This window comes from Tamandua tetradactyla, chromosome 8 (assembly GCF_023851605.1).
Source record: "Tamandua tetradactyla isolate mTamTet1 chromosome 8, mTamTet1.pri, whole genome shotgun sequence".
NCBI lineage: Eukaryota > Metazoa > Chordata > Mammalia > Pilosa > Myrmecophagidae > Tamandua > Tamandua tetradactyla.
This window is the reverse complement of record NC_135334.1, coordinates 78,782,593-78,810,477: the sequence shown is the minus strand read 5'-3', so window position 1 is coordinate 78,810,477 and position 27,885 is coordinate 78,782,593. Positions and strand designations below refer to the sequence as shown.

The 27,885-nt window shown below is 38.3% G+C and overlaps 1 protein-coding gene and 1 pseudogene across 1 annotated transcript; both read right to left on the bottom strand.

Annotated features, from left to right (window-relative positions):
- Nucleotides 1–1,231: 1,231 nt before the first annotated feature.
- Nucleotides 1,232–2,194, bottom strand: LOC143643590 (olfactory receptor 52N2-like). The gene has a single exon (XM_077112199.1). The coding sequence runs from the start codon at nucleotides 2,192–2,194 to the stop codon at nucleotides 1,232–1,234; it is 963 nt and encodes a 320-aa protein (XP_076968314.1).
- Nucleotides 2,195–24,269: 22,075 nt separating this feature from the next.
- On the bottom strand, nucleotides 24,270–25,397 carry LOC143645203 (homeobox protein Mohawk pseudogene; annotated as a pseudogene).
- Nucleotides 25,398–27,885: the final 2,488 nt, after the last annotated feature.

The following is a 27,885-nucleotide window of genomic DNA, read 5'->3' as shown; positions in this document are numbered from 1 at the left end:
TGAACATAACTTCAGCTACCAAACCAAGTGCCAGAATAGCTATTCTGAAAAAAAAAATTGGCCAATGGCATAAAGCTTTAAATGGTGAATTTTTCTGTCTTCTCTTTTCACTTTTGCTGCATCTCACTCTCTATTTTATATATCCATCATCCCTATCACCATTTACTACTCTTTCTCTGTTAGCTCAGGACACTCACCCCTCCATCCTATTGTCCTACTGAACACATACTTCCCTTACTATTGGTAAATTCTATAAAGTGAAACAAACCCCACCATGTACAGGTTTTTCAGGTGAATTTCTTCTATTTGCTACCACCACTTTGCAACCATCTCCAGGACTTATTCTAAATCTCCTGCTAAAGTCCCTTCAAGTTACCCTTGAAAAATTGCCTATTCTAAGACACCAGAGCTCTATTCTCACTCTTCTCTCCCCCACCCTTCATTTAGACTATTTTTATACAAATTTATGAATAATACTTTTCATAATAGTGGAAAGTCAACACAACTTAGACATGAGGTGATCTTCATAACTGAAACAACATGTACAAATTTGTGCGTTGAAAGGAACAGTGGTCAATTAAGTCACTGAAACAAGTTCTTAAAGGCCTTTTGCCATAGAAACTGACATCTTAGATTACTATGCCTTTGCCCAAAGAACAAGTCTTCATAGGATCAGGAAATCATTTATTTGTTTTCAGTATAGATCCATTTGAGATTTACTCAACATACAAACCTCATTAGATGTCTAAGCATTGCAATTACTTCTAAACAATCTTGAACCTAACCTGCTGTGAAATTTCTTTGAAGAAAAAAAAAATTTTTAATTTGGAAAACATGTCTCTTATTTAATTAAGGGAGTTGGACAAAAAAGTATTCCATCAATATTACATGAGCTATTCAATGAATAGTGCTTCCAGCAATGAGATCACCTTGCTTTAATTTTTTTTTTTTTTTTTTTTTTTAAAGGAAAGACAGAGAGAAGGAAGGAAGGATAGAAGGAAGGAAGGAAGGAAGAAAGGGAAACATCTTTAAACATTTTCTTGTTTTATTGTATTTTGTTTTTCCGTTTTTTGTTACATGGGCTGGGGCCGGGAATCGAACCGAGGTCCTCCGGCATAGCAGGCAAGCACTTTGCCCGCTGAGCCACCGCGGCCCGCCCTAATTTTACTCTCAAGGGTTTCCACTAAAATACATTTTATCTCTTCCTGTATTTTGGTATTAATTCATCAATCTATTTCATCACCAAGATATTTTCCTTTCTAAAAAATAACTTGAATACTCCTTCCTGGATCTGCCTGGTCTTGACTCCATAAACAATAGGGTTCAGAGTTGGGGGCAACATCAAATAGAGATTGGCGATAATGATATGGACATGATGGGGAATGTTTTTTCCTCCAAAGCGATGTGTGAAAATGGAGAATAAGGCTGGACCGTATGTGATGACGATGGCACATATGTGGGAGGTACAGGTGCTGAAGGCCTTGTGACGAGCATCTGCAGAGGACAGACTCACCACCGCCCGCAAGATCATGGTGTAAGACACGGAGATACAGAAGATGTCAAAGCCCCCAATCAGAAGGGCTGCCAAGAGCCCGTAGACTGTATTGACTTTGACTTTACCACAGGACACCTTGGCCACAGACATGTGGTCACAGTAGGTGTGGGGAATGAAGTTGCCCCGGCAGTAGGGCAGCTGCTTGGTGAGGAGACTGAATGGGATGATGAGCATCACACACCTCATCAAGGTGGCAAACCCAGCCTTGGCAATGACAGGGTTGGTGAGGATGGTGGCATAGCGTAAGGGGTAGCAGATGGCCACGTAGCGGTCCAGGGCCATGAGCATGAGCATGCCAGACTCCATCCCAGTCAACATGTGGACAAAAAACATCTGAGCCAGGCAGGCATTAAAGCCAATCTCCTTGAGGTTGAACCAGAATATGCACAGCATTTTGGGTATAGTGGTGGTGCACCAGGAAATATCTGTGAAGGAGAGCAGTGCCAGGAAATAGTACATGGGTCGGTGCAAAGCCTCCTCATGGATGATGAGGTAGATGAGTCCACAGTTCCCCATCACAGCAATGATGTACATGAAGCAGAATGGCAGGGAGATCCAGATGTGAGCAGCTTCCAGGCCAGGAACACCATTCAATATAAAGAATCCTGGGAACAAGCTGGAGCTGTTAGAACCAGACATAATGCCTGATAGGAGGAGGTCATATTACATTCTTTAACAGCAATTGCTTTTTGTATAGGAGAGAGAGAAATAGAGTTAGAGAGCCGTTAAGGAAGTGTAGTTTGGACAATATTACCAAAAATGTCACAGACATGATTTGATAACCAGATTTTTATTTTTCCAGCTCTAGCAAGTGTTTTTAAACTGTCATGTACAAAAACAATTAAACAGTACTTTTTCACCATTCCAATATTCTATTGCATACTTCCTGTATTCCCCACATTCCAACAACTTATGTTCTGGGTTTCAATTTTCTTTCTCCTTCCAAGAATTCATTTCTGTTCTCTCCTCCTAGTTTTTTCCATGCAGACTGTACTTGAGTTTTGTCACTAAAATCATGTGGCTATATTTAGATGATCATCCTAATCTTACTAGTCATTTTCACACTGTCAGCCGTCTAACCTTCCAGTTTTAACAGCTCTCAGATATTAACACTTTTGTCCTGTCTTGAATAATGTGAAGAGCGTTTATACTTCTTTTGAAAATTTTCAGTAATGTCTCATATAAATTGTGTAATATCATGCCCTGTAGATCCTCAGTAAAATGAACGAAATCAACATTTTGATTGTATAAGATTTGGTATGTCTGATACTAGAACTCTGTTTTTCTAATGTCAATATGCTTTTTCTCCTATGTGAAACTTCAAAGGAAGTTCTTGTAAAATAAAAGTACTTACATTTCCATATCATTAGCAAGTTAATTGAACTTCAGTTAAGATTTTATTAAGGATTTTGAATTCAATCAGATACAGCAACCTTTCCTTCTGGCTTCTTTACCTTTCATTGTTTTTTTTTTTTTTTTTCTTTTATTTTCCCTAGCCATCCACAATATAAGAATTAGATCCAAGAAGTCCCGGAGGTTCTAAGGATAATGACTGTCTTTACTGTCTTAATTACAACACCTCTTTCATTTTAAATAGAGAGGGAATCAGGACAAAAGATATTACCATATCTCTAGGTTGCTATTTCTCATAGAAATAGTAGGACTGCATGATATTTGAAGGAATTGACAGATTAAGGAGTCTGAAACACCTCAAAGGTTCTGACTGGTTAAAATGTTTCTTTTACGTGAAAAAAGAAAATTTTCCTTAAGCTCTTGAGCAGACCCGAGCTCTCTCAATCCACAGAGCCAATGTCAAAGACCCCTGCCATTCGGCAGAACTAAGTAGATACTTGCAGGATGATGGGTGCATTCCATGGCTGTGAAACCACGAGGACTAAACGGTCTAGAAATTACTGTGGGTGCTGGCCTGTTCCTACTACCCTCAGAGAAAAGGAGACGGAAAGGAACCAGAAGTTTCAAAGGATCATGTTCTCTGGCTCCTGTGCTGACCCTGAAATAAACTGTCCCTTCCTATAAGGTAGGTCTGAAAATCCCTCTCCAGACCTGTCACTGCATAGAGAAACAATCTTTTCATAGTCCCGAATCAGAGAAAATGAAATATCAAAATTTCCTGCCTCTAAACATTTATGTGTATAACATGATGAATTAAGTGGAATAACTGAAAAAGAAGGAGATTAAGTCCAGAAGAAGCCACCCAAAAAGAAGAGAAGCCACTACTTGAAGTAGTGAAAGGAAAAGAGAAATAGCCTCTAGCTAACATTACCACTTGGTATAGGTCCCCATATCCCAAACACTATATTCTTAATGAGGGCTGTTTTTGCATTTCCTAAAGAGAGCACTTATGAAGATTTCCCAAACTTACCTCAGTACTAGTCCAACCAACCTTTATGCATGGTCGAGAATTCTTAGGAGTTCTTCAAACTCTGGAATGACATCTTTTTACATAGGGATTTTAGTTTCCCTGAGGACTTTCCAGTAAAATGTCCCATGCCTATTGAGTCTCCATGATTAGATGTTTCAGAGGGGTCTTTTGAAAGGAAATGGACTTTGGCTGTTGTGGATACAGGTCTATTTTTAGAAAGTTTTGAGTAGAATAAATATTGTATTTAATGCCTTTTCCCAAATGGGATTACTAGACCTGCTCACCAGGTCTGGTAATAATAAGCACACTTTAAAAAAAAAAAAGTTTTTTGCTAATTTTAAAAGAAATATATCCTCAATTTAGAAAATCTGGAAACTACAGTAATGTATAATAAAGAGTTGGAAAATCACTTTCAATCCCACAGCAGAGGATTAATTATTGTAAGAAAGTTCTGTATTGCTTTCAAGCATTTTATAATAATGTATAATATTCTGTTTTCTTATTTATACAATTTAGACCAAATGGAGTTTTGTGTACTTCTTTCCACTGTGTAACTCTATGAAATTTAATTGTGTTGATTACTCTTGAGCATTTAAATAACTTCTAATTTTTACTGTCACAAATAATTCTATAAATATCTTAATCCACTTTGTTAACATCACTGATTTTTACTGTCTTCACACAAACACAAAGTAGGATTAAATTTATGTGAACAAAAGCACGAGCAATTTAGTTATGTTGATAAATTGAGAAAACATCTACATAAAATTTGCATTTATATTTACTTCCATACACAGTGAGTGGACTGTCACTCTGTAAATGCTAATTATTATGTGTTTTCTTCCCTTCAGCTGGATTAGTGGGAATATTATCTCCCTTTGTTTTAGATTTATTTCTAATTTACTTCATTAGTACTGATTACAAATTTTTTCAATTACTTTTCTTTCAATGGTTTTTCTTATCATATGATTATTCATTCACTGCTTTGCCCATTTTCAGTGAAGTTGTGTTTATTTTGCTGATTGCTAGATGGCTTTCAAGAGTCAATATATGAACCCATTTTCTCCCATAGTTTTCAAATATTTCTCTACAATAGTTGGTATTAAATTTTATTATATGGTGCAAAGAATTTGTATTTTTTTATTCTTCCTCCCTTTTAGTGGAAATATAAAATAAAACAGAAAATAAAATTCGCACCACTGCCACAAACTCTCCTCTCACCTGAACCCTGAGAAAAAAAACGCTATCAAAGACTAAAATTTGCTGCATATACTTTCAGAAGTTTCCTACATAAACTTTTTCCGTTGTTGATGGAGCTTCATTTAGTTTTTATTAGGAGCATTATTAGTAGAGAGGAGTACAAAGTGTCCTAAGGTTATTATGCGTAAAGACAACTTTCATTTGCATATAAAAGCTTTGTTTTGTAAAAAACAATAAGCTGGTTAGCAGTTCCTCTGAAAGGTATGCATATAGGTATGCCATGAGCTGGCAATCCCACTGCTGGATAAATACCCAAAAGAAGTGAAAGCAGGGACTCAAACAGATATTTGAACACCACTGTCCATAGCAGCAGCATTCACCAGTTGCCAAAAGATGAAAACAACCTCAGTGTCTATCAGCCAGTGGATGGATAAATAAAATGTAGTGAATACATACAGTGGAATATTGTTTGGCTATAAAAAGAAATGAAGTTTTGATGCATGCGGCAACATGGATGAAATTTGAATACATCATATTGAGTGAAATAAACCAGACACAAAAGGACAAAAACTGTATGATCTCACTGATTTCAATTAATTAGAATAAAAAAATTCTTAGAGTCAGAATCTAGAATATAAGTTAGCAGGGGACGGGATGGGGATAGGGAACGGGAAATTACGGCATAAAATGTACAGGATTCCTGTTTGTAATGATGGAAATGTTTTGGTAATGGATGGTGGTGCGGGTAGCACAGCTTGTGAATTTCAGTTATGTCTTAATGTGATGAAAAGGGGAAGTATTAGATTGTATATACGATGACAATGAAATTATTTTTTTAAGTTCATGGAACTACACTACTTTGAGTGAACTGAAAGGTGAACCATGAACTATATCTACAATTATGAAAATGTGCTATCACCAATTCTAACAAATGCTCCACACCAATGCCAGGTGTTAATAATAGGGTACTATATGGAAATCCTGTACTTTATGCATGATTGTTCTTAAAATACTCAATTTCTCTAATATAGGAAAAAAACAATAGAATGCATATAAAATTATTTTGATAATTAAATCAATGCAAGTATATTACAAAAATATGGATGGATCTCAGTGTAAATTGTTTCTTTTTAGATATAAAAATTTAGGGAAATGTCGGGTCCACAGGTGGTTCAGTGGTAGAATGTTCGCCTTGTATGCGGGAGACCTGGGTTCAATTCCCAGACCATGTACCCCATCAAAAAAAAATTTAGGGAAATGAGAATTAGAATGAATCTTTGGTTAAATATTGACAGAGGTTTCTGAACCTGGAGACCTTGTTAACTAAAGTGTTTTTTCAGCTGCATCATGATCTATTTAAAAGGAGAGGTGACAGGGTATAATAGGTCTGGGTGGGGCTCATAGTGTACTACTTTTGCTCATAAATATTTGCAATAAGTTCAAGCAATAAGTGAACCGATCCATTCTTTTTTTGAAAAAAAAAGTGAAACTCTCCAAGTTTATTCACTAATGTCAGTTCATATCAGTGAGACCATACAGTATTTGTCCTTTTGTTTTTGGCTAATCTCACTCAGCATAATGTCCTCAAGGTCCATCTATGTTGTTACATACTTCATAACTTTATTCTGTCTTATAGCTGCATAACATTCCATCATATGTATATACCACAGTTTGTTTAGCCACTCATCTGTTGATGGACATTTTGGCTGTTTCATCTCTTTGCAACTGTAAATAATGCTGCTGTAAACATTAGTGTGAAAATGTCCATTTGTGTCCTTGCCCTCATGTCCTCCGAATAGATACCTAACAATGGTATTGCAGGGTCATGTGGCAATTCTATACTTAGCTTGCTGAGGAACCACCAAACTGCCTTCCACAGCAGTTGACCCATTTGACAGTCCCACCAACAGTGAATAAGTGTGCCTCTTTCTCCATATCCTCTCCAGCACTTGTCATTTTCTGTTTGGTTGATAATGGTCATTCTGGTGGATGTGAGATGATATCTCATTGTGGTTTTGATTTGCATTTCTCTAATGGCCAGGGACATTGAGCATCTCTTCATGTGCCTTTTGGCCATTTGCATTTCCTCTTCTGAGAAGTGTCTGTTCAAGTCTTTTTCCCATTTTGTGATTGAATTGGCTCTCTTTTTGTTGTTGAGTTGAACAATCTTGTTATAAATTCTGGATACCAGACCTTTATCGGATATGTCATTTCCAAATATTGTCTCCCATTGTGTAGGCTATCTTTTTACTTTCTTGATGGAGTTCTTTGATGCACAAAAGTGTTTAATTCTGAGGAGTTCCCATTTCTTTCTTTCTTTCTTCAGTGCTCTTGCTTTGAATGTAAGGTCTATAAAACTGCCTCCAGTTATAAGATTTATAAGATATTTTCTTACATTTTCCTCTAACTGTTTTATGGTCTTAGACCTAATGTTTAGATTTTTGATCCATTTTGAGTTAACTTTTGTATAGGGTGTGAGATACAGGTCCTCTTTCATTCTTTTGCATATGGATATCCAGTTCTCTAGGCACCATTTATTGAAGAGACTGTTCTGTCCCAGGTGAGTTGGCTTGACTGCCTTATCAAAGAGCAATTGTCCATAGATGAGAGGGTCTATATCTGAACACTTTATTCAATTCCATTGGTCAGTATATCTATTTTTATGCCAGTACCATGCTGTTTTGACCACTGTAGCTTCATAATATGCCTTAAAGTCAGGGAGCATGAGACCTTTGGCTTCATTTCTTTTCCTCAGGATAGTTTTAGCAATTCGGGGCACCCCACCCTTCCAGATAAATTTGCTTGTTGGTTTTTCTATTTCTGAAAGTAAGTTGTTGGGATTTTGATTGGTATTGTATTGAATCTGTAAATCAATTCAGGTAGAACTGACATCTTAACTATATTTAGTCTTCCAATCCATGAACATGGTGTGCCCTTCCATCTGTTTAGGTCTTCTGTGATTTCTTTTAACAATGTCTTGTAGTTTCCTTTGTATAAATCTTTTGTCTCTTTAGTTAAATTTATTCCTAAATATTTTATTCTTTTGATTGCAATTGTAAATGGAATTCATTTCTTGATTGCCCCCTCAGATTGTTCATTACTAGTGTATAGAAACACTACAGATTTTTGAGTGTTGATCTTGCAACCTGTCACTTTGCTGTACTTGTTTATTAGCTCTAGTAGTTTTCCTGTGGATTTTTCAGGGTTTTCAATGTATAGTATCATATCATCTGCAGAGAGTGAGAATTTTACTTCTTCCTTTCCAATATGATGACTTGTATTTCTTTTTCTTGTCTATTTGCTCTGGCTAGAAACTCCAACACAATGTTGAATAACAGTAGTGATAGTGGGCATCCTTGTCTTGTTCTTTTCTTAGGGAGAAAGTTTTCAATTTTCCCCATTGAGGATGATGTTAGCTATGGGTTCTTCATATATTCCCTTTATCATGTTAAGGATGTTCCCTTCTATTCATATCCTATGAACTGTTTTCAACAAGAAACGATGTTGAATTTTGTCATATGCCTTTTCTGCATCAATTGAGATGATCATGTGGTTTTCCTGCTTTGATTTGTTGATATGGTGCATTACCTTAATTGATTTTCTTATGTTGAACCATCCTAGCATCCCTGGGATGAATCATATCTGGTCATGGTGTATAATTCTTTTAATGTGCTGCTAGATTTGATTTGCTAGAATTTTGTTGAGGATTTTTGCATCTATATTCATTAGAGAGATTGGTCTGTAGTTTTCTTTTTCTGTAATATCTTTGTCTGGCTTTGGAATGAAGGTGATGTTGACTTCATAGAATGAGGTAGGTAGCTTTCCCTCCTCTTCAATTTTTTTGAAGAGTTTGAGCAGGATTGGTACTAATTCTTTCTGGGATGCTTGGTAGAATTCACATTTGAAGCCATCTGGTCCTGTACTTCCCTTTTGAGGGAGCTTTTTGATGACTGAATCAATTTTTTTACTTGTGATTGGTTTGTTGAGGTCATCTATTTCTTCCCAAGTCAATGTTGGTTGTTCATGCCTTTCTAGAAAGTTGTCAATTTCACCTATGTTGTCATATTTATTAGCATAAAGTTGTTCATAGTATCCTCTCATTACTTCCTTTATTTCTGTGGGGTCAGTGGTTATGTCTCCTTTTCCATATTTGATTTTATTTATTTGCATCCTCTCTCTTCTTTTTTTTGTCAACCTTGCTAATGTCCATCAATCTTATTGATTTTCTCATAGAATCAACTTCTGGTTTTGTTGATTTTCTTGATTGTTTTCATGTTCTCAATTTCATTTATTTCTGCTCTAATCTTCATTATTTTTTCCTTTTGTTTGCTTTGGCATTAGTTTGCTGTTCTTTGTCTAGTTCTTCTAAGTAGAGAGTTAATTCCTCGATTTTTGCCCTTTCTTCTTTTTTGATATAGGCATTTAGGGTAATAAATTTCCCTCTTAGCATTGCCTTTGCTACATCCCATAAATTTTGATATGTTGTGTTTTCATTTTCATTTGCCTTGAGATATTCACTTATTTCTCTTGTAATCTCTTCCTTGACCCACTGGTTGTTTAAGAGTGTGTTGTTGAGCCTCCATGTATTTGTGAATTTTCTGGCACTCTGCCTATTATTGATTTCCAACTTCATTGCTTTATGATCTGAGAAAGTGTTTTGTATGATTTCAATCTTTTTAAATTTATTGAGACTTGCTTTGTGACCCAGCATATGGTCTATCCTTGAGAATGATTCATAAGTACTTGAGAAAAAGGTGTATCCTGCTGTTGTGGGGTGTAATGTTCTATAAATGTCTGTGAAATCTAGCTTCATTTATTGCACTATTCAAATTGTCTGTTTCTTTATTGATCCTTTGTCTAGATGTTCTGTCCATTGATGAGAGGGTGGATTTGAAGTCTCCAATTACTATGGTAGATGTGTCTATTTCTCTTTTCAGTGTTTTCAGTGTTTGCTTCATGTATTTTGGAGTATTCAGGCTTGGTGCATAAATATTTATGATTGTTATGTCTTCTTGTTGAATTGTTCCTTTTATTAATACATAGTGTCCTTCTTTGTCTCTGCTAACTGTTTTACATTTGAAGTCTAATTTGTTGGATATTAGTATAGCTACTCCTGCTCTTTTCTGATTGTTATTTCCATGAAATATCTTTTCCCAACCTTTCATTTTCAACCTGTTTATCCTTGGGTGTAAGATGTGTTTCTTGTAGACAGCATATAGATGGGTCCAATTTTTTAATCCATTCTACTAGTCTATATCTTTTGTTTGGGGAGTTTAATCCATTAACATTTAGTGCTATTACTGTATGGGTAGTACTTTCTTCTACGATTTTGCCTTTTGGATTTTATACGTCATATCTAATTTTTCTTCTTTTTACTTTTACTGATAGTCTTCATTTCTACACTCTTCTCCACACCTCTCTCTCCTGTCTTTTCACATCTGCCTCTAGTGCTCCCTTTAGTATTTCTTGCAGAGCCAGTCACTTGGTCATAAATTCTCTCAGTAATTTTTTGTCTGAAAATGTTTTGATTTCTCCCTCATTTCTGAAGGACAATTTTGCTGGGTATACAGTCTTGGTTGGCAGTTTTCTCTTTTAGTAATTTAAATATATCATCCCACTGTCTTCTTGCCTCCATGGTTTCCACTGAGAAATCTACACATAGTCTTATTGAGCTTCCCTTGTATGTGATGGATTGCTTTTCTCTTGCTGCTTTCAAGATCTTACACTTTGACCTCTGATATTCTGAGTAGTAAGTGTCTTGGAGTACGTCTATTTGGATTTATTCTGTTTGGGGTACGCTGCACTTCTTGGATCTGTAATTTTAAGTCTTTCATAAGAGTTGGGGAATTTTCAGTGATAATTTCCTCCATTAGTTTATCTCCTCCTTTTCCCTTCTCTTCTCCTTCTGGGACACCCACAACACATATATTCATGTGCTTCATGTTGTCATTCAATTCCCTGAGTTCCTGCTCATATTTTTCCATTCTTTTCCCTATATTTTCTTTTGTTTGTCAGATTTCAGATGTCCCGTCTTCCAGTTCACTAATCCTATCTTCTGCCTCTTGAAATCTAACATTGTAGCTTTCCATTGTTTTTTTCATCTCTTCTACTGTGCCTTTAATTACCATAAGTTTGGTGATTTGTTCTTTCAGACTTTCTATTTCTTCTTTTTTTCATTCCTTGCCTTCTTTATATCCTCCCTCAATTTATTGATTTGCTTTTTGATGAGCTTTTTCATTTCTGTTTGAACATTCTGAATTAATTGTTCCAACTTCTGTATCTCATTTGAATTGTTGGTTTGTTCCTTTGAGTGGGCCATATCTTCAATTTTCTTAGTGTGATTCATTATTTTCTGCTGGAGTCTAGGCATTTAATTACCTTAATTAGTTTATTTTGGAGACTGTTCTCAGTTCTTTTATGTAGGATTTTCTTGCTGGATGAATTTGTTGTCTATCTGTTCTTTTTTTTATTTATTTATTTATTTATTTTTATTAATGGAAAGAAAAAAAAAGAAATTAACACAACATTTAGAAATCATACCGTTCTACATATGCACTCAGTAATTCTTAACATCATCACATAGATGCATGATCATTGTTTCTTAGTACATTTGCATCGGTTTAGAGGAACTAGCAACATGACAGAAAAAGATATAAAATGTTAATATAAAGAAAAGAAATAAAAGTAGTAATAATAATAAAAAACAACAACAACAAACAAACAAACAAGCAAACAAAAACAAAAAAAACCCTATAGCTCAGATGCAGCTTCATTCAGTGTTTTAACATGATTACTTTACAATTAGGTATTATTATGCTGTCCATTTTTGAGTTTTTGTATCTAGTCCTGTTGCACAGTCTGTATCCCTTCAGCTTCAATTACCCATTCTCTTACCCTGTTTCTAACTCCTGCTGAACTCTGTTACCAATGACATATTTCAAGTTTATTCTCGAATGTCCGTCCACATCAGTGGAACCATACAGTATTTGTCCTTTAGTTTTTGGCTGGATTCACTCAGCATAATATTCTCTAGGTCCATCCATGTTATTACATGGTTCATAAGTTTATCTTGTCTTAAAGCTGCATAATATTCCATCGTATGTATATACCACAGTTTGTTTAGCCACTCTTCTGTTGATGGAGATTTTGGCTGTTTCCATCTCTTTGCAATTGTAAATAACGCTGCTATAAACATTGGTGTGCAAATGTCCGTTTGTGTCTTTGCCCTTAAGTCCTTTGAGTAGATACCTAGCAATGGTATTGCTGGGTCGTATGGCAATTCTATATTCAGCTTTTTGAGGAACCGCCAAACTGCCTTCCACAGTGGTTGCACCCTTTGACATTCCTACCAACAGTGGATAAGTGTGCCTCTTTCTCCGCATCCTCTCCAGCACTTGTCATTTTCTGTTTTGTTGATAATGGCCATTCTGGTGGGTGTGAGATGATATCTCATTGTGGTTTTGATTTGCATTTCTCTAATGGCCAGGGACATTGAGCATCTCTTCATGTGCCTCTTGGCCATCCGTATTTCTTCTTCTGGTAGGTGTCTGTTCAAGTCTTTTTCCCATTTTGTAATTGGGTTGGCTGTCTTTTTGTTGTTGAGTTGAACAATCTCTTTATAAATTCTGGATACTAGACCTTTATCTGATATGTCGTTTCCAAATATTGTCTCCCATTGTGTAGGCTGTCTTTCTACTTTCTTGATGAAGTTCTTTGATGCACAAAAGTGTTTAATTTTGAGGAGCTCCCATTTATTTATTTCTTTCTTCAGTGCTCTTGCTTTAGGTTTAAGGTCCATAAAACCGCCTCCAGTTGTAAGATTCGTAAGATATCTCCCTACATTTTCCTCTAACTGTTTTATGGTCTTAGACCTAATGTTTAGATCTTTGATCCATTTTGAGTTAATTTTTGTATAAGGTGTGAGATACGGGTCTTCTTTCATTCTTTTACTTATGGATATCCAGTTCTCTAGGCACCATTTATTGAAGAGACTGTTCTGTCCCAGGTGAGTTGGCTTGACTGCCTTATCAAAGATCAAATGTCCATAGATGAGAGGGTCTATATCTGAGCACTCTATTCGATTCCATTGGTCGATATATCTATCTTTATGCCAATACCATGCTGTTTTGACCACTGTGGCTTCATAATATGCCTTAAAGTCCGGCATCGCTAGACCTCCAGCTTCGTTTTTTTTCCTCAAGATGTTTTTAGCAATTCAGGGCAACCTGCCCTTCCAGATAAATTTGCTTATTGGTTTTTCTAATTCTGAAAAATAAGTTGTTGGGATTTTGATTGGTATTGCATTGAATCTGTAGATGAGTTTAGGTAGGATTGACATCTTAATTATATTTAGTCTTCCAATCCATGAACACGGTATGCCCTTCCATCTATTTAGGTCTTCTGTGATTTCTTTTAGCAGTTTTTTGTAGTTTTCTTTATATAGGTTTTTTGTCTCTTTGGTTAAATTTATTCCTAGGTATTTTTTTCTTTTAGTTGTGATTGTAAATGGGATTCGTTTCTTGATTTCCCCCTCCACTTGTTCATTGCTAGTGTATAGAAATGCTACAGATTTTTGAATGTTGATCTTGTAACCTGCTACTTTGCTGTACTCATTTATTAGCTCTAGTAGTTTTGTTGTGGATTTTTCCGGGTTTTCAACGTATAGTATCATATCGTCTGCAAACAGTGATAGTTTTACTTCTTCCTTTCCTATTTTGATGCCTTGTATTTCTTTTTCTTGCCTAATTGCTCTGGCTAGAACTTCCAACACAATGTTGAATAATAGTGGTGGTAGTGGACATCCTTGTCTTGTTCCTGATCTTAGGGGGAAAGTTTTCAATTTTTCCCCATTGAGGATGATATTAGCTGTGGGTTTTTCATATATTCCCTCTATCATTTTAAGGAAGTTCCCTTGTATTCCTATCTTTTGAAGTGTTTTCAGCAGGAAAGGATGTTGAATCTTGTCAAATGCCTTCTCTGCATCAATTGAGATGATCATGTGATTTTTCTGCTTTGATTTGTTGATATGGTGTATTACATTAATTGATTTTCTTATGTTGAACCATCCTTGCATACCTGGGATGAATCCTACTTGGTCATGATGTATAATTCTTTTAATGTGTTGTTGGATACGATTTGCTAGAATTTTATTGAGGATTTTTGTATCTGTATTCATTAGAGAGATTGGTCTATAGTTTTCTTTTTTTGTAATATCTTTGCCTGGTTTTGGTATGAGGGTGATGTTGACTTCATAGAATGAATTAGGTAGTTTTCCCTCCACTTCAATTATGTTGAAGAGTTTGAGGAGAGTAGGTACTAATTTTTTTGGAATGTTTGATAGAATTCACATGTGAAGCCGTCTGGTCCTGGACTTTTCTTTTTAGGGAGCTTTTGAATAACTAATTCAATCTCTTTACTTGTGATTGGTTTGTTGAGGTCGTCTATTTCTTCTTGAGTCAAAGTTGGTTGTTCATGTCTTTCCAGAAACCTGTCCATTTCATCTAAATTGTTGTATTTATTAGCGTAAAGTTGTTCATAGTATCCTGTTATTACCTCTTTATTTCTGTGAGGTCAGTAGTTATGTCTCCTCTTCCATTTCTAATCTTATTTATTTGCATCCTCTCTCTTCTTCTTTTTGTCAATCTTGCTAAGGGCCCATCAATCTTGTTGATTTTCTCATAGAACCAACTTCTGGTCTTATTGATTTTCTCTATTGTTTTCATGTTTTCAATTTCATTTATTTCTGCTCTAATCTTTGTTATTTCTTTCCTTTTGCCTGCTTTGGGATTCGTTTGCTGTTCTTTCTCCAGTTCTTCCAAGTGGACAGTTAATTCCTGCATTTTTGCCTTTTCTTCTTTTCTGATAAATGCATTTGGGGCAATAAATTTCCCTCTTAGCACTGCCTTTGCTGCGTCCCATAAGTTTTGATATGTTGTGTCTTCATTTTCATTTGCCTCTAGGTATTTACTAATTTCTCTTGCAATTTCTTCTTTGACCCACTTGTTGTTTAAGAGTGTGTTGTTGAGCCTCCATGTATTTATGAATTTTCTGGCACTCCGCCTATTATTGATTTCCAACTTCATTCCTTTATGATCCGAGAAAGTGTTGTGTATGATTTCAATCTTTTTAAATTTGTTAAGACTTGCTTTGTGACCCAGTATATGGTCTATCTTTGAGAATGATCCATGAGCACTTGAAAAAAAGGTGTATTCTGCTGTTGTGGGATGTAATGTCCTATAAATGTCTGTTAAGTCAAGCTCATTTATAGTAATATTCAGGTTCTCTATTTCTTTATTGATCCTCTGTATAGATGTTCTGTCCATTGATGAGAGTGGTGAATTGAAGTCTCCAACTATTATGGTATATGTGTCTATTTCCCTTTTCAGTGTTTGCAGTGTATTCCTCACGTATTTTGGGGCATTCTGGTTCGGTGCGTAAATATTTATGATTGTTATGTCTTCTTGCTTAATTGTTCCTTTTAATAGTATATAGTGTCCTTCTTTGTCTCTTTTAACTGTTTTACATTTGAAGTCTAATTTGTTGGATATTAGTATAGCCACTCCTGCTCTTTTCTGGTTGTTATTTGCATGAAATATCTTTTCCCAACCTTTCACTTTCAACCTATATTTATCTTTGGGTCTAAGATGTGTTTCCTGTAGACAGCATATAGAAGGATCCTGTTTTTTAATCCATTCTGCCAATCTATGTCTTTTGATTGGGGAATTCAGTCCATTAACATTTAGAGTTATTACTGTTTGGATAATATTTTCCTCTACCATTTTGCCTTTTGTATTATATATGTCATATCTGACTTTCCTTCTTTCTACACTTTTCTCCATACCTCTCTCTTCTGTCTTTTTGTATCTGACTCTAGTGCTTCTTTTAGTATTTCTTGCAGAGCTGGTCTCTTGGTCACAAATTCTTTCAGTGACTTTTTGTCTGAGAATGTTTTAATTTCTCCCTCATTTTTGAAGGACAATTTTGCTGGATATAGGAATCTTGGCTGGCAGTTTTTCTCTTTTAGTAACTTAAATATATCATCCCACTGTCTTCTAGCTTCCATGGTTTCTGCTGAGAAATCTACACATAGTCTTATTGGGCTTCCCTTGTATGTGACAGATTGTTTTTCTCTCACTGCTTTCAAAATCCTCTCTTTCTCTTTGACCTCTGACATTTTAACTAGTAAGTGTCTTGGGGAATGCCTATTTGTGTCTAATCTCTTTGGGGTGTGCTGCACTTCTTGGATCTGTAATTTTAGGTCTTTCATAAGAGTTGGGAAATTTTCAGTGATAATTTCTTCCATTAGTTTTTCTCCTCCTTTTCCCTTCTCTTCTCCTTCTGGGACACCCACTACACGTATATTTGTACGGTTCACATTGTCCTTGAGTTCCCTGATACCTTGTTCAAATTTTTCCATTCTTTTCTGGATAGTTTCTGTTTCTTTTTGGAATTCAGATGTTTCATCCTCCAAATCACTAATTCTATCTTCTGTCTCTTTAAATCTGTCATTGTAGGTATCCATTGTTTTTTCCATCTTTTCTACTTTATCTTTCACTTCCATAAGTTCTGTGATTTGTTTTTTCAGTTTTTCTATTTCTTCTTTATGTTCGGCCCATGTCTTCTTCATGTCCTCCCTCAATTTATCGATTTCGTTTTTGAAGAGGTTTTCCATTTCTGTTCGTATATTCAGCATTAGTTGTTTCAGCTCCTGTATCTCATTTGAACTATTTGTTTCTTCGTTTGACTGGGCCATATGTTCAATTTTCTGAGCGTGATCCGTTATCTTCTGCTGGCGTCTGGGCATTTAGTCAGATTTCCCTGGGTGTTCGACCCCACAGGTTGAAAGATTTTTCTGTGCAATCTCTGGGTTCTGTTTTTATCCTGCCCAGTAGGTGGCGCTCGTGGCACACGTTTGTCTACGGATTCCACCAGTGAAAGTTGCTGTGGGTCCTTTAACTCTGGAAAATTCTCGCCGTAGGGGAGGTTTGGCAGCCAAAGCGTCTTGGAAGAATGCCAGCCGGCCTGGGGTTCTGAATGCGGGGAGGGTCGCCGGCCGCCGCAGCACAGGAGAGCGTCCGGCCGAATTAGCTAGTCGGCCCGGGGCGCCAAGCGTGGCGGGAGGCCGCCAGCTGTCACAGCCCAGGAAAGTGCACTGTTCCCAGCTGGACGGGGGAGTCACGTGTTTGGAAGGGATCCCCCAGTCACTGTTCTCCGCAGTCTGGGGATTTCCGACCCAACTATCTCAGTTGGTCCGGGGGGCCTCGCGTGGTGGGGGCACCAGCTGCCGCGGCCTAAGGGGACCGCCTGTCCAATTCTACCAGCTGGCCTGGGAAGGTGGAAGGGAAGGACTCCAGTCGCTTGCCGTCCCACCCAGGAAAGCCCGTGCCCCTTTGTGATCTCACCGGAGCTGGTTCTCCCAGATAGTCAGCTGTTCTAGGATGGGGTACGCTGTCCCAGCCGTTCCAGGATGGGGTACGCTGTCCCTTTGATCTCCCTCGTGGCTCCGGGAGCTGCTCTGTATTATCTCCACTCCCCCAGTAGCTGTTCTGGAGGAGGAAAGGTGAGGGCGGCAAGGCTGTCGAGGCTGGTAGCGGAGGAGCCGGTGAAGGCGGGGAAGAGGGCACCGTGGTGGTTGGAGAGCCGCCGGAGCAGGAGGGGGAAGAGAGGGGAGAAGGAGGGCGGGCGGTTCGGCTGCTGCGGGGCGTGGGCGCTGCGCAGCGGGCCGGCGGAGAAAGAGAGGGGAGAAGGAGGGCGGGCGGTTCAGCTGCTGCAGGGCGTGGGCGCCGCGTGGCGGGCCGGCGGAGAAAGAGCCTATCTGTTCTTTAACATTCAGTTCAGCTTATTCTGAACCACTAGCTTAGGTTTTGTTTAACAGAGCAGAATTTTTCAGTTCCTTTTTTGTTGTTTCTTGCCCTGCCAGTATGGTGCCTTTATCCCCCCACCCTTAGGAGGGTCTACTTAGGTATTATAGACTCCAGTAGATTTTCTCAGACCAAACTGGCCTCGTGTCAGGAGGAAAGAGTCACCTGCATCAGTTTTCCCTGAGAGTGAGACCCAGCAGGTTGAAAGACTTTCCTGTGAAGTATTTGGACTCTGTGATTTTCCTATCCTGCCCAGTATGTGGTGCTTGTGTGCCTGCAGGTCCCACCAGCATAAGGTGATGTGCTACCTTTAACTTTGGCAGACTCTACCTGCTGGGGGCGTGGTGGAGACAGAGGAGAGGTTGTAGGCTGGCTTTAATCGCTTCATATTTCCAAGCCCTGGGATCTGAATTCCTTGAGGGAGGGAATCCACCTGAGCTGGGCCCCACCCCTCTCCTGGGATAGGTGCAGGCTTTAGACAAGCTCTCAAACAAGCATGTTTCTGCCTATGCCTAGGGGAGTTGCAGCCTGAGAAGCCCTGCCACTGTATCCAAAGGCAGGTAAGCCTTTGTAGAAACACAGCCACAAAAAAGAAAGAGAAAAATTCTTCTAAGAGCAGGACCTCCATTCCTCAGGCTTGCCAATCAAGAGCATAAGTTGGTATGTTGCTTTATGTACCTTCAGATCCTATGTGCCCCCTCCTTTCCTTCAGGGTACAGACCCTCTCAAGTATTATGTGCTATCTGATCAAAAAAAAACCTCTGTTCCTTTTTTTTTTCTTTTTTCTTTCTCCATCAGCCCTGTCCCCTCACTGCTAGGAAAAAAAATAAGCAACCTCTGTCTTGACCAGGTTCAGCTGAGACTATTTTTAGTAGTCAGAATTTGTGAATTAATTCCATAATTGAAGTTTAGTTGAGCTCAGCCCCTGCTGCTGGTAAAGTCCCTTTCCTTTCTCCTCTGGGAAGCAGCCTGTGGGGGAGGGGCGCCAGCCACCGTGGCTTGGGGCACTCACAGTTCTGGCGGGGGCTTGCAGCCAGTCCAGCTGGTCCAGACTGGGGTATGCTGTGTTTCCGGTCACTGATGTGGCCCCAGCAGTTGTGCTGTACCATTCCTGGCTGTTCAGTAGCTGTTCTGGATAACGAACTAAACTCGCATGCCTTGCTAAGCTGCCATCTTTGCACCCAAAATCGAACTGATCCATTCTTAATAGAAATCAACCTCTTTTCCTTTCCAGTTTTCGTGAAGTTCATTTTTAATTTCTAAATGTATACATAAGAAGTATACAATAAGATCGAGGCTTAGATTGATTTTTCCCATATTTAGTCAATTTTTCCAATAGTTTATTTTGAAAAATTATTTTCCCAATGTTCTTCACTACAGCAAAAATTATTATTCTAAAACAAAAGGCTTCTGTCATTCATCTGTTTAATGCTTTCCATTCTTTCTGTTGTTCTTATCATGGAGTCCAAAAATGATGTTTTCAGTTCCTTAAGGGTGGCATGTTATTTCCTCCAGAACTCTTGCAGGATGTTTACTCTTTCTGTAACAATTTGTGTTTCCTTTCTTACCTCCACCTCATTAATACCACCTCCTTCTTCACTGTCAGTTTAAACACAAATTTCTTCTGGAAACCTTTTCTGATATTTGTAATTTATGCCTATAATAATAACATGTGCCAATAAACTATTCAATTGTGTTTTTCCTTTCTTTGATATTCCCTCTTCTTATTCTTTCATCTTTCTATCTTATCCTAATTTCTTCTTAAAACTTAAAACTTTAGAAGGCCTATTCCAGCAACCCTATCCTCTCATCCCCAGTTCTCAGAGTGCAGTGAGGCACACTGAATGTGAAGAAGTTCAGACCAAATGCCAGCAACTTTATGATATACAGCTGCGAAAATAAGGCTTTGAGTCTTCAGCCAAAAAGCCTTGTTTATAATTTACCCCTGATTGAGATGGGCTTGCTCACCCTGCCACTAACAGAGACAAATGCAAGATTCTAGGGTAGGGGCTAGCCAATGACTATGTCTATGCTGACCTCAGCCCTCAGAAGTAAATGCTGTTAAATACTGAAATCTGATGCATACATGTCCAGAAGATTCCTATATGACTGGTGGAATGTTATTCCAAAGAATTTCATATGCTTGAAGTATTAAGAAGTGGAGGACAATTGTAAGTCCCAGAATCTCCACTCCTTTCCTTAAACTTATTATTTGTTCTTTCTTATAGATACCACATCTTGTTCAGTGATCAAGCTGTGTTCTCTTTCCCTTTTTTTAATTCTTGATTTTACTTTCATATGACCCTAAGATCCCTACATTAATGCAACAACAGTTATTTTAGCCCTACCCCAAGGTGCAGTACTTTTTCCTAGGGAATATTCTTTGAAAAAATGCTCCATTCCACATACACATCTTCACTGAACCCCAGCACAACTTTGTTCCCTCCAAACCCATGCACATTTCCCTACACTTTTTTCATGCCCTATAGCTATCTAGGGGCTGAGAGTGTGTATGGGTGCATGAAGACAGCACAGTTCGAATAAAGAAAGCCATGTCTTGACCATCTAACATAAAATTAACACGCAGATACATAGGTGTGTCTGCCCAATTATCTAATTTCTACAAACATTAATTGCTTCAAAGGAATCATAGAGAAGCCCAGGGCTACAGCAATCTTCTTTTCTCTTCACTGAGATGACTTTCCCACCTCATCTCAAATAAATAAGTCCTCAAACTCAAAGTTCTCTCTCTAATCACCCCACAAAATGTTGATTCATCCTTACGTAATCATTGACATTTTTCAGTTTTTCTATGAAGCTGCTTTGGAGATAGCTTTAAATTTTCCTGAGAAAGAATCCAAATCGATGGTATTTTTCAGTTTAAAAAAAAGGTAAATTCTAACAGTCAGAAATCATTGAAAGAGTGAGATAAGACTTCAGTAATATTCTTGTCTGAATTTTGCCAGTTCTTTTTTAAAAAGCACATATGTTAACAGATATTTGACATATGACACGTCCACAGTGCTCTCTGCACTGTTTTACTTTTGATGTTTGTTCCATTTTTTTTTATCTATTCACATCTATATATATAATCAGTCAAAAGTGGTTGGCCCCATAGTTCTGAAGATTCTACAGGAGCGAGAAGATGTTTGCTTTTCTTTTTATTACCTCATCATTTGCTTCCTCTACCTCCCTTTGGGGGACATTAATAGCTCTTATTGTTTGAAAAGAAATGCAGTTCAAGTAAATTGAAGTTTGAATGTGAGTGTCATTGTATACAGAACTTTTGTTCTATATCTAATCAAACCACTTGGGGCTGATGTAAGGGCTGGATCTTTTTTTTACCAAGCCCACAGCGCTCTGCTTCACAACGCTTGGTCTATAGAGCAGGAGATGGAATTCGGAAAACAGAATCTTCTACCATTTCCTTTCAGTCCTCTCTGCCCTCCTTTCCCCTTGCTTTCCTTTCCCTATTATCCCACTGCCCAATTTGAATACCAAGAGAGATTTTCTTCTATCAGCATCTACTTAAAAATTATTTTTAAGTTTCCCAGAAATTCTTGCCTATTAGTCTAATTCAGTTATGATCTTAGCCTTCGGGGTTATAATTTGTTATGATTACACATAACTTTTTGAGCTTGTAATGGTGAAAATGACATAAAATGAATTGGAAGAGATGTGCCTTAAATAGACTTTATTTATTGAATTTTATTTCTTCACATTTTCAAACCTGTGTTCTGGCTCTACCTTTTGTTGCTGCTGTTACTGTTATGTTATCCTTGCCCACTTCATCCCACCCCAACTGCACAGGTCTCTTAATGTTATTACTGAAGTGGAATGATTTGAGACTCATCCAGTCCTGCTGTTTGTATAGCTCATATTCCTCATCTATAAAATGGGATGATTATATCCATCCAATAATTTTTTTGAGGTCTAGAAATTAACTTTTATTTTAAATCTGCCAGGAACCCCTAGTAGTTATTAGTTTTATTAAAATATGGCAAAACAAAAAAGAGAGGTAATTCTATTTCTCTACAGTAGAAATCATGAGTTAAATGCTCAGCTGCTGGCTCAGCATTGTTCAATAATTTTTTTAAAGAATGGTGAGTTGGTAGCGGTAAATTTTAATTTCCAGAAAATGTTAAAGCAGCAAAAGGAAAAAAATAAAGGAATGGTAACTGCAATTGGAGATTTTGTCAAGGATATGCTTAATGTAAACTCTTCTTGACATGCTTATAAGCCAAACTCCAGGCTTTGGTATTTAAAAAAAAAAATCTCATGAACAACTGTCCCACATTGGCTTGTCATCTGTGGTTTATAACAGAACAAATTTGTTGTTTCTCTTTCAAAAGATGGCATAAATGAACCATGACTAATTCACATAAAAAACAACCAGAACTTATTCATCTAACTGAAATACATCAAAACAAAAACAATTTATGAAAGTTTCTAATGAGAATAATTTATATTAGTATGATAAAAAATGAAGTACATGTGTTTGGCCTTCATTGACAAGCTCACATTTTGGCAACATCCGTTTGTAAAGTTTCCAAAGCTTTTATAATGGATCTATAACCGCTTAAGGATATAAATCAAACGAACTCATACTTTATCGGATTATACAGTTATAACATACATTTCTTGCTTTGTACTTACAGCAAACTGCAGTTTAGAAAACAAAGTAAAAATATGCACATATAAACACAAAATATTTTAATATCAAATTATCTTCACGAAACAAAATAAACCCAATACCCAAATGCTATGTTACGTGAAAAAGTATCCTACAATTTATATCATGACTAATATTGCCTATGAATCACTTGGAGCAGGCTCTGACTTTAAAAGCATTTTGCAAAATAAAGAAAAATGTCACCACATGGCTGCACTATTGGCTTGCTCTGAAATGCACTTACAAAACTGCTTTCCAGTTTAAAAAAAAAAAACTACAAAATAGAGTACATACCCAGAAAGAAAAAAAAAGCCCAGCTTAATAGAATCGAATCTTTTTCAGTTTTCTGTGCAACATATACTATTGTATTTGGTTTTTTCATTGTTTCTTCAAGTTTTAAGTCCTCCCACGCTGATTAGACTATTATTTTTTATTGAAAAAGATACTCTTCTTTCTTGATACAGATTATTCTCACTCAATGGTAGTATTTAGAAATAAAGTGTTCTTTTAATGCATGATTTCACTTAATTTTTACTTTAATGTCCTACTTGACAAAATTCAGAAAGTGTTCAGTGTTTTGTTTTCCATACATTTTAAATTTTAAAATAGTCGCATAGAGATACAGTTTTTCCATTATTTTGTCCTCATTGCAATAAAATTGTCCATCCATAATTGTAATTTTAAATGAACCCAATAAAAGTTTTTTTGGTTATTCATATGAAAAAATTTCCATCACACACACGCAAAACTGTGTTATAATGCAAATAGTAACATGTTTTAAAACTAAATCATAGGTTTACTTATGCACAAAAACATTTTGTGTTATTTACATAATATCATCTTTAAAAACAGCAAAACTCAAGAAGAAGTATAAATTAACCCCTTAGGGCATTTTTGGTCATTCAGCAGTCCTTGAAAACGTTTTCTGACAATGATGCTATTTAAAATTTGTCTGAAGGAATCATTTCTTAAAGCTACACATATGTGTATCACCACATCTTTCATTCTGGAAGTTTGGGACCTATCAAATACGCAGGCAAGCAGACGCATACCACACTGTGGCTTTGGAGAGCACACTGAACAATTTAAAATACCACAGAATTTTTTAAAGAGACATTTCACTGGGGCTGAAGACATTTCCAAGTTTTAACATATGAAAATACATTTCCAGGGCTTTCAACAATTACAGTTTCAGTCCTGGAATGTTTCAGTCCATATGGGATGATACAGCCAAGTGAGCATTAAGACATTGTCCTTTTGAGACAGAGCGATTTGGCTACACCCACCTTGTAGTGTATTTTGAGGAAGCAAAGCACCTACTGGAATGGCAATGCAGACATTTTATGCATAGTTTGAGTCACATAAAACAAGTTAATATTGTCTAGTAAAGTGAGTTTTTTTAAAATAACGTATGCTTTTTTAATAGAAGCAGTTAAATTTATTTAGGTTAATTAAAAAATCAAAAAATTGCATGGGAAAGGTCAACTGGTTTTCTGACCACGTTGGAAAAGCTGCCAGTTTCTTTCATGCTTTGGTTCTGAGGGTGAGGATTTATGCAAAACACCAGCACGGAGAATATCCATTTGATCAACAGAGCAACTAGCTGTCAGAACGCGGCACTGGTGTCACTTTCACCGTCTCGACTTCGGGTGTGTGTGAAGACTTCTGGATGCTGCACTGTGGCCCCTGCAGTTCGTCCTTGTCCTTTCCCTGGGCAGGGCTCGTTAAGGCCATCACCACATTGCTCTCCTTCCAGTACGTGCTGTCCACTTGGCCTCCTTCTGTTAGTGCACTGTCACCCTTACCGATCCATTTCCCAGAGTGTCTGAATGATAGACACCGTTGCCTTCAGTTTCCGAGGACGACGATGGAGACACCAATTCATTGGAGCTGAGTGAACCCAAATGGTTCCTTTGCCTGACTTCTCTGTCGTGGCAGCGTCTGTGGGCCCGGCATGTCTCAAAGAGTCATTAAGGTAACGCTGCTCTTTTATTTCAGGGGTGACACGTCGTCCTTGTTGCACCTGACTCTGGTCTCACACCAGTTTTTATCACTGAACTCTCACTTTTCATCACAGAATGGTGAACTGGCTTGTCATAGCCTCCTTCGTTCACGTGGTTTCTTGGAGGATTCTTGGTGTCTTCAGAACATGAATCGTCACTGCTTATGCTGAGCGTCTCAGCGTTTCCTTGAACATACTTGTGGTACAAGTTTATCCTTAAAGCCCAGCTTAAATCTGGCTGCTGCTTAGCAAACCAGTCTGATGCCTGCACTAGCGTCCTCTGCAATCCAAGGGCCAAGGGCATCTTTTCAGCTGGGTTCGGGTTGTCCGGGTGTTTGTGCAGCCATTGCTTGGGGGCCAGGCGACGTCCTGCAGGGACTGTGGCTTGTGCCACATCTTGCTGCCTTGCTGCCGGGCCCCAGCTCTCGGGGGTCTCAGGCAGAAGCTGTTCTTGAGGGGTGGGCCATCGGCGATGCCCCCTCAGAGCAGGCTGCCCAGCTCCGCTTGGGGGTGCAGCCGTGCTCACCAAGCCCTTCCGAAGCAGACACGATGATGTTCCTGGGGTGTGCGGGCAAGGGGTGCCGGTGTCGCCACACCGCCTCGGGGCGGTGCGCAAGGAGCCCCGCCCGACTTGGCTCTGGGCTGGCTTTCTTGTGTCTGGGCTGGGCGCTCCCATCCCGAACGCCAGTTCCCCCGCGGGCTGCAGCATACTCACACCATCCCATAATTTTGATTATGATTTTGAAATAATATATCTGGTATTTTTGAAGCATTTAGTACCTGACAAATTGTACATGTTCAATAAATATCATTTTAGGAAAAGTGATTTCTTAATCTGTTTGACATAGTTTTGGTTCAGTTTCAGTGAAAATATCTCATGGACAAACCTTACCAAATCTCAAAAATCATCTTCCAAGATATAGCAGTTCTATTGATGACATGTTATTTAGCCTACAATTTTTGTTACATAAGCTTGCTTTTATAGTGTCGGTGGTTTAAAAACTCAGATTTTGTTTATAAACATGTGAAAATTATATTGTAAAACTACATGGTGTGATTAATATATTTCACAATCACTTGCCCATAAACAACATGAGATTAAAACATAACATTCTTATTAGTAGGTGATAAGAATCTAATTTTCATCAGCATAACTAATATCTTACTGCCTTATGTATTTACATCAATTTCCTTATCATATTCTATTTATTACTCCAATTATTTCTTGGTGTTCCAGCCCAGCACAACCCTGTAACGAGACACCATGCTAGGCAGAAAACTCGTCATGAAGTTTAGGTAGGGACTTATGAACAGGACGAAATTCTACCCAAATGTGGCCTGTTGGGGAATGAGAATCAGAACTCCACCGAAACAAGAGAGGGGGAGCGCACAAGAGTGCCAAGGGGGAGAATTTATAAAGCAGCAGAATTTTCCGAGATTTGGTTGCAACGGACTCTCAGCACAGTCCTGCAAGAGTTGGTTACCAAAAGTGATTGGGAGAGGGGAGTTTTAAGGAGCGTCTGTGGTCTGGTCATATGAGCTGTTGCTACATGCTTAAAGTCCTACACTTTCACTAAGGGAGGGCGTCACCACAACCCACCCCCATACAGCAATTTGCATTGACCATAGGACAGACACTGCTTCTGCAATCCACAACAGTATAAGAGACAAAAGAAACTTAGGAATCCCTCACACAGAGGTAACAATCCTACAAAATGATGCTATTATGGCCAAGAAAGGGAATTAAACTATTCTGTGGATTACTGGTAAAACTTGTGATTTCAGTCTTAAATGAGAAGATTCTTTACCAGATTTTACCAATGTGCTGAATTCTGCCAGGCCAGTAGGGTATTTTACATGATTCAGTTTGCAGGGATCATAACCCAGGGCGGGCTTATTGTCACCAGTGGTACCCAGAGTGGCAGCTCAGTGCACACTCAGCACTGAGATTTATTGTGCATGTAGGATACTGCAGAAGCCTGTTGCAGAAAGGTATTCACTACAACACTGAGGGCATAAAGAATACAAGCTAAATTTCCATTAGTAGACAGACTCCTCACCTTACCCCCCTGAAATGGCAGGGAGCTTTTTAGAGTCAAATCCAGAGTTCATCGGGCCATAATAAGTGTCCACAGAGCCATATATACTGTCCCTTGAGGCATGGGGGGCTGCTGAGTTGAAATTTTGGGTGACCCCTATATCTCATGGGCTTAGGATTCGCAATCAATGTGGCTACACCATCCAGACCACAGGCCAATCAACTTTATTTTCCCCAATATGTAATGCTTAAGGAGCAGGCAAGAGCAAGTTATTTTGATTACCTCATTGTGGCTGCAGCATTGCTGGTCCTTTTTTGTGAATTTGCAGCACTTGCATGGGCCCCACTGTTACAAGTTTAACAGGAGTGGGAGCAGCTGCTCAAGGCTATAAACCAAGACTGGTGAGGACTGGATACAACTGGTGTGTTCACTACTGCAGAGATTGCTTATTATCTTTTAGCTGCTCCTTTAAAAGCCCATTCCTTCTTTTAATTAACCTGCTGCTATGGGGTTGTAAGGCAAATAAAATGCCCATAATATGTCATGTTTAGTAGCCCAGACTTGGGTTTGTTGTCCAGTAAAGGGGGTCCCCCTATCAATGCAGGGACCCTGAAGAATGCACTTAGCTTTCCTAAGCTATATATTGTAGCTCTTTGTATAGCTTTCCCTACTGGAAAGGCCAGCAAGAGCCCAGTGGCTATATCTACACCTGTAAAATTTTGCACCTCCTGATAGGGAAGGGACCCATTATAATCTACCTACCACCTTGTGACCAGAATATGCTTGCAGCCAATGTGACTGAGTTGATGACAAAGCAACCTTGGCATCACAGCGAGCAAGAGGAGCAGGTATCCATAACTTCTCTCTGTTATTGTCTGGTGATGGGCAGCTGGAATTGTGCCAGTCTCCAAAGAGTTTGGTACCCTTTATGTCCTATCTTTCTATGCAACCATTCAGCAGCCTCATGCAATGTTGGCTTTAGACTGAAATTGTCCTAAAGCATCTGCTTCAATACTACCAGGTAAAGAATCAGAGTTATTGACAGAGACATGAAACATGCTCACCCTTCACTTGTGGCAGATAGTCCTGATGCCTTTCCACATTTCTTTTTCCCTTAAGGGGTGGCCGACAGCAGTCCATTGCTCTTGCCTCCATGTGATCATCCACACTGTCA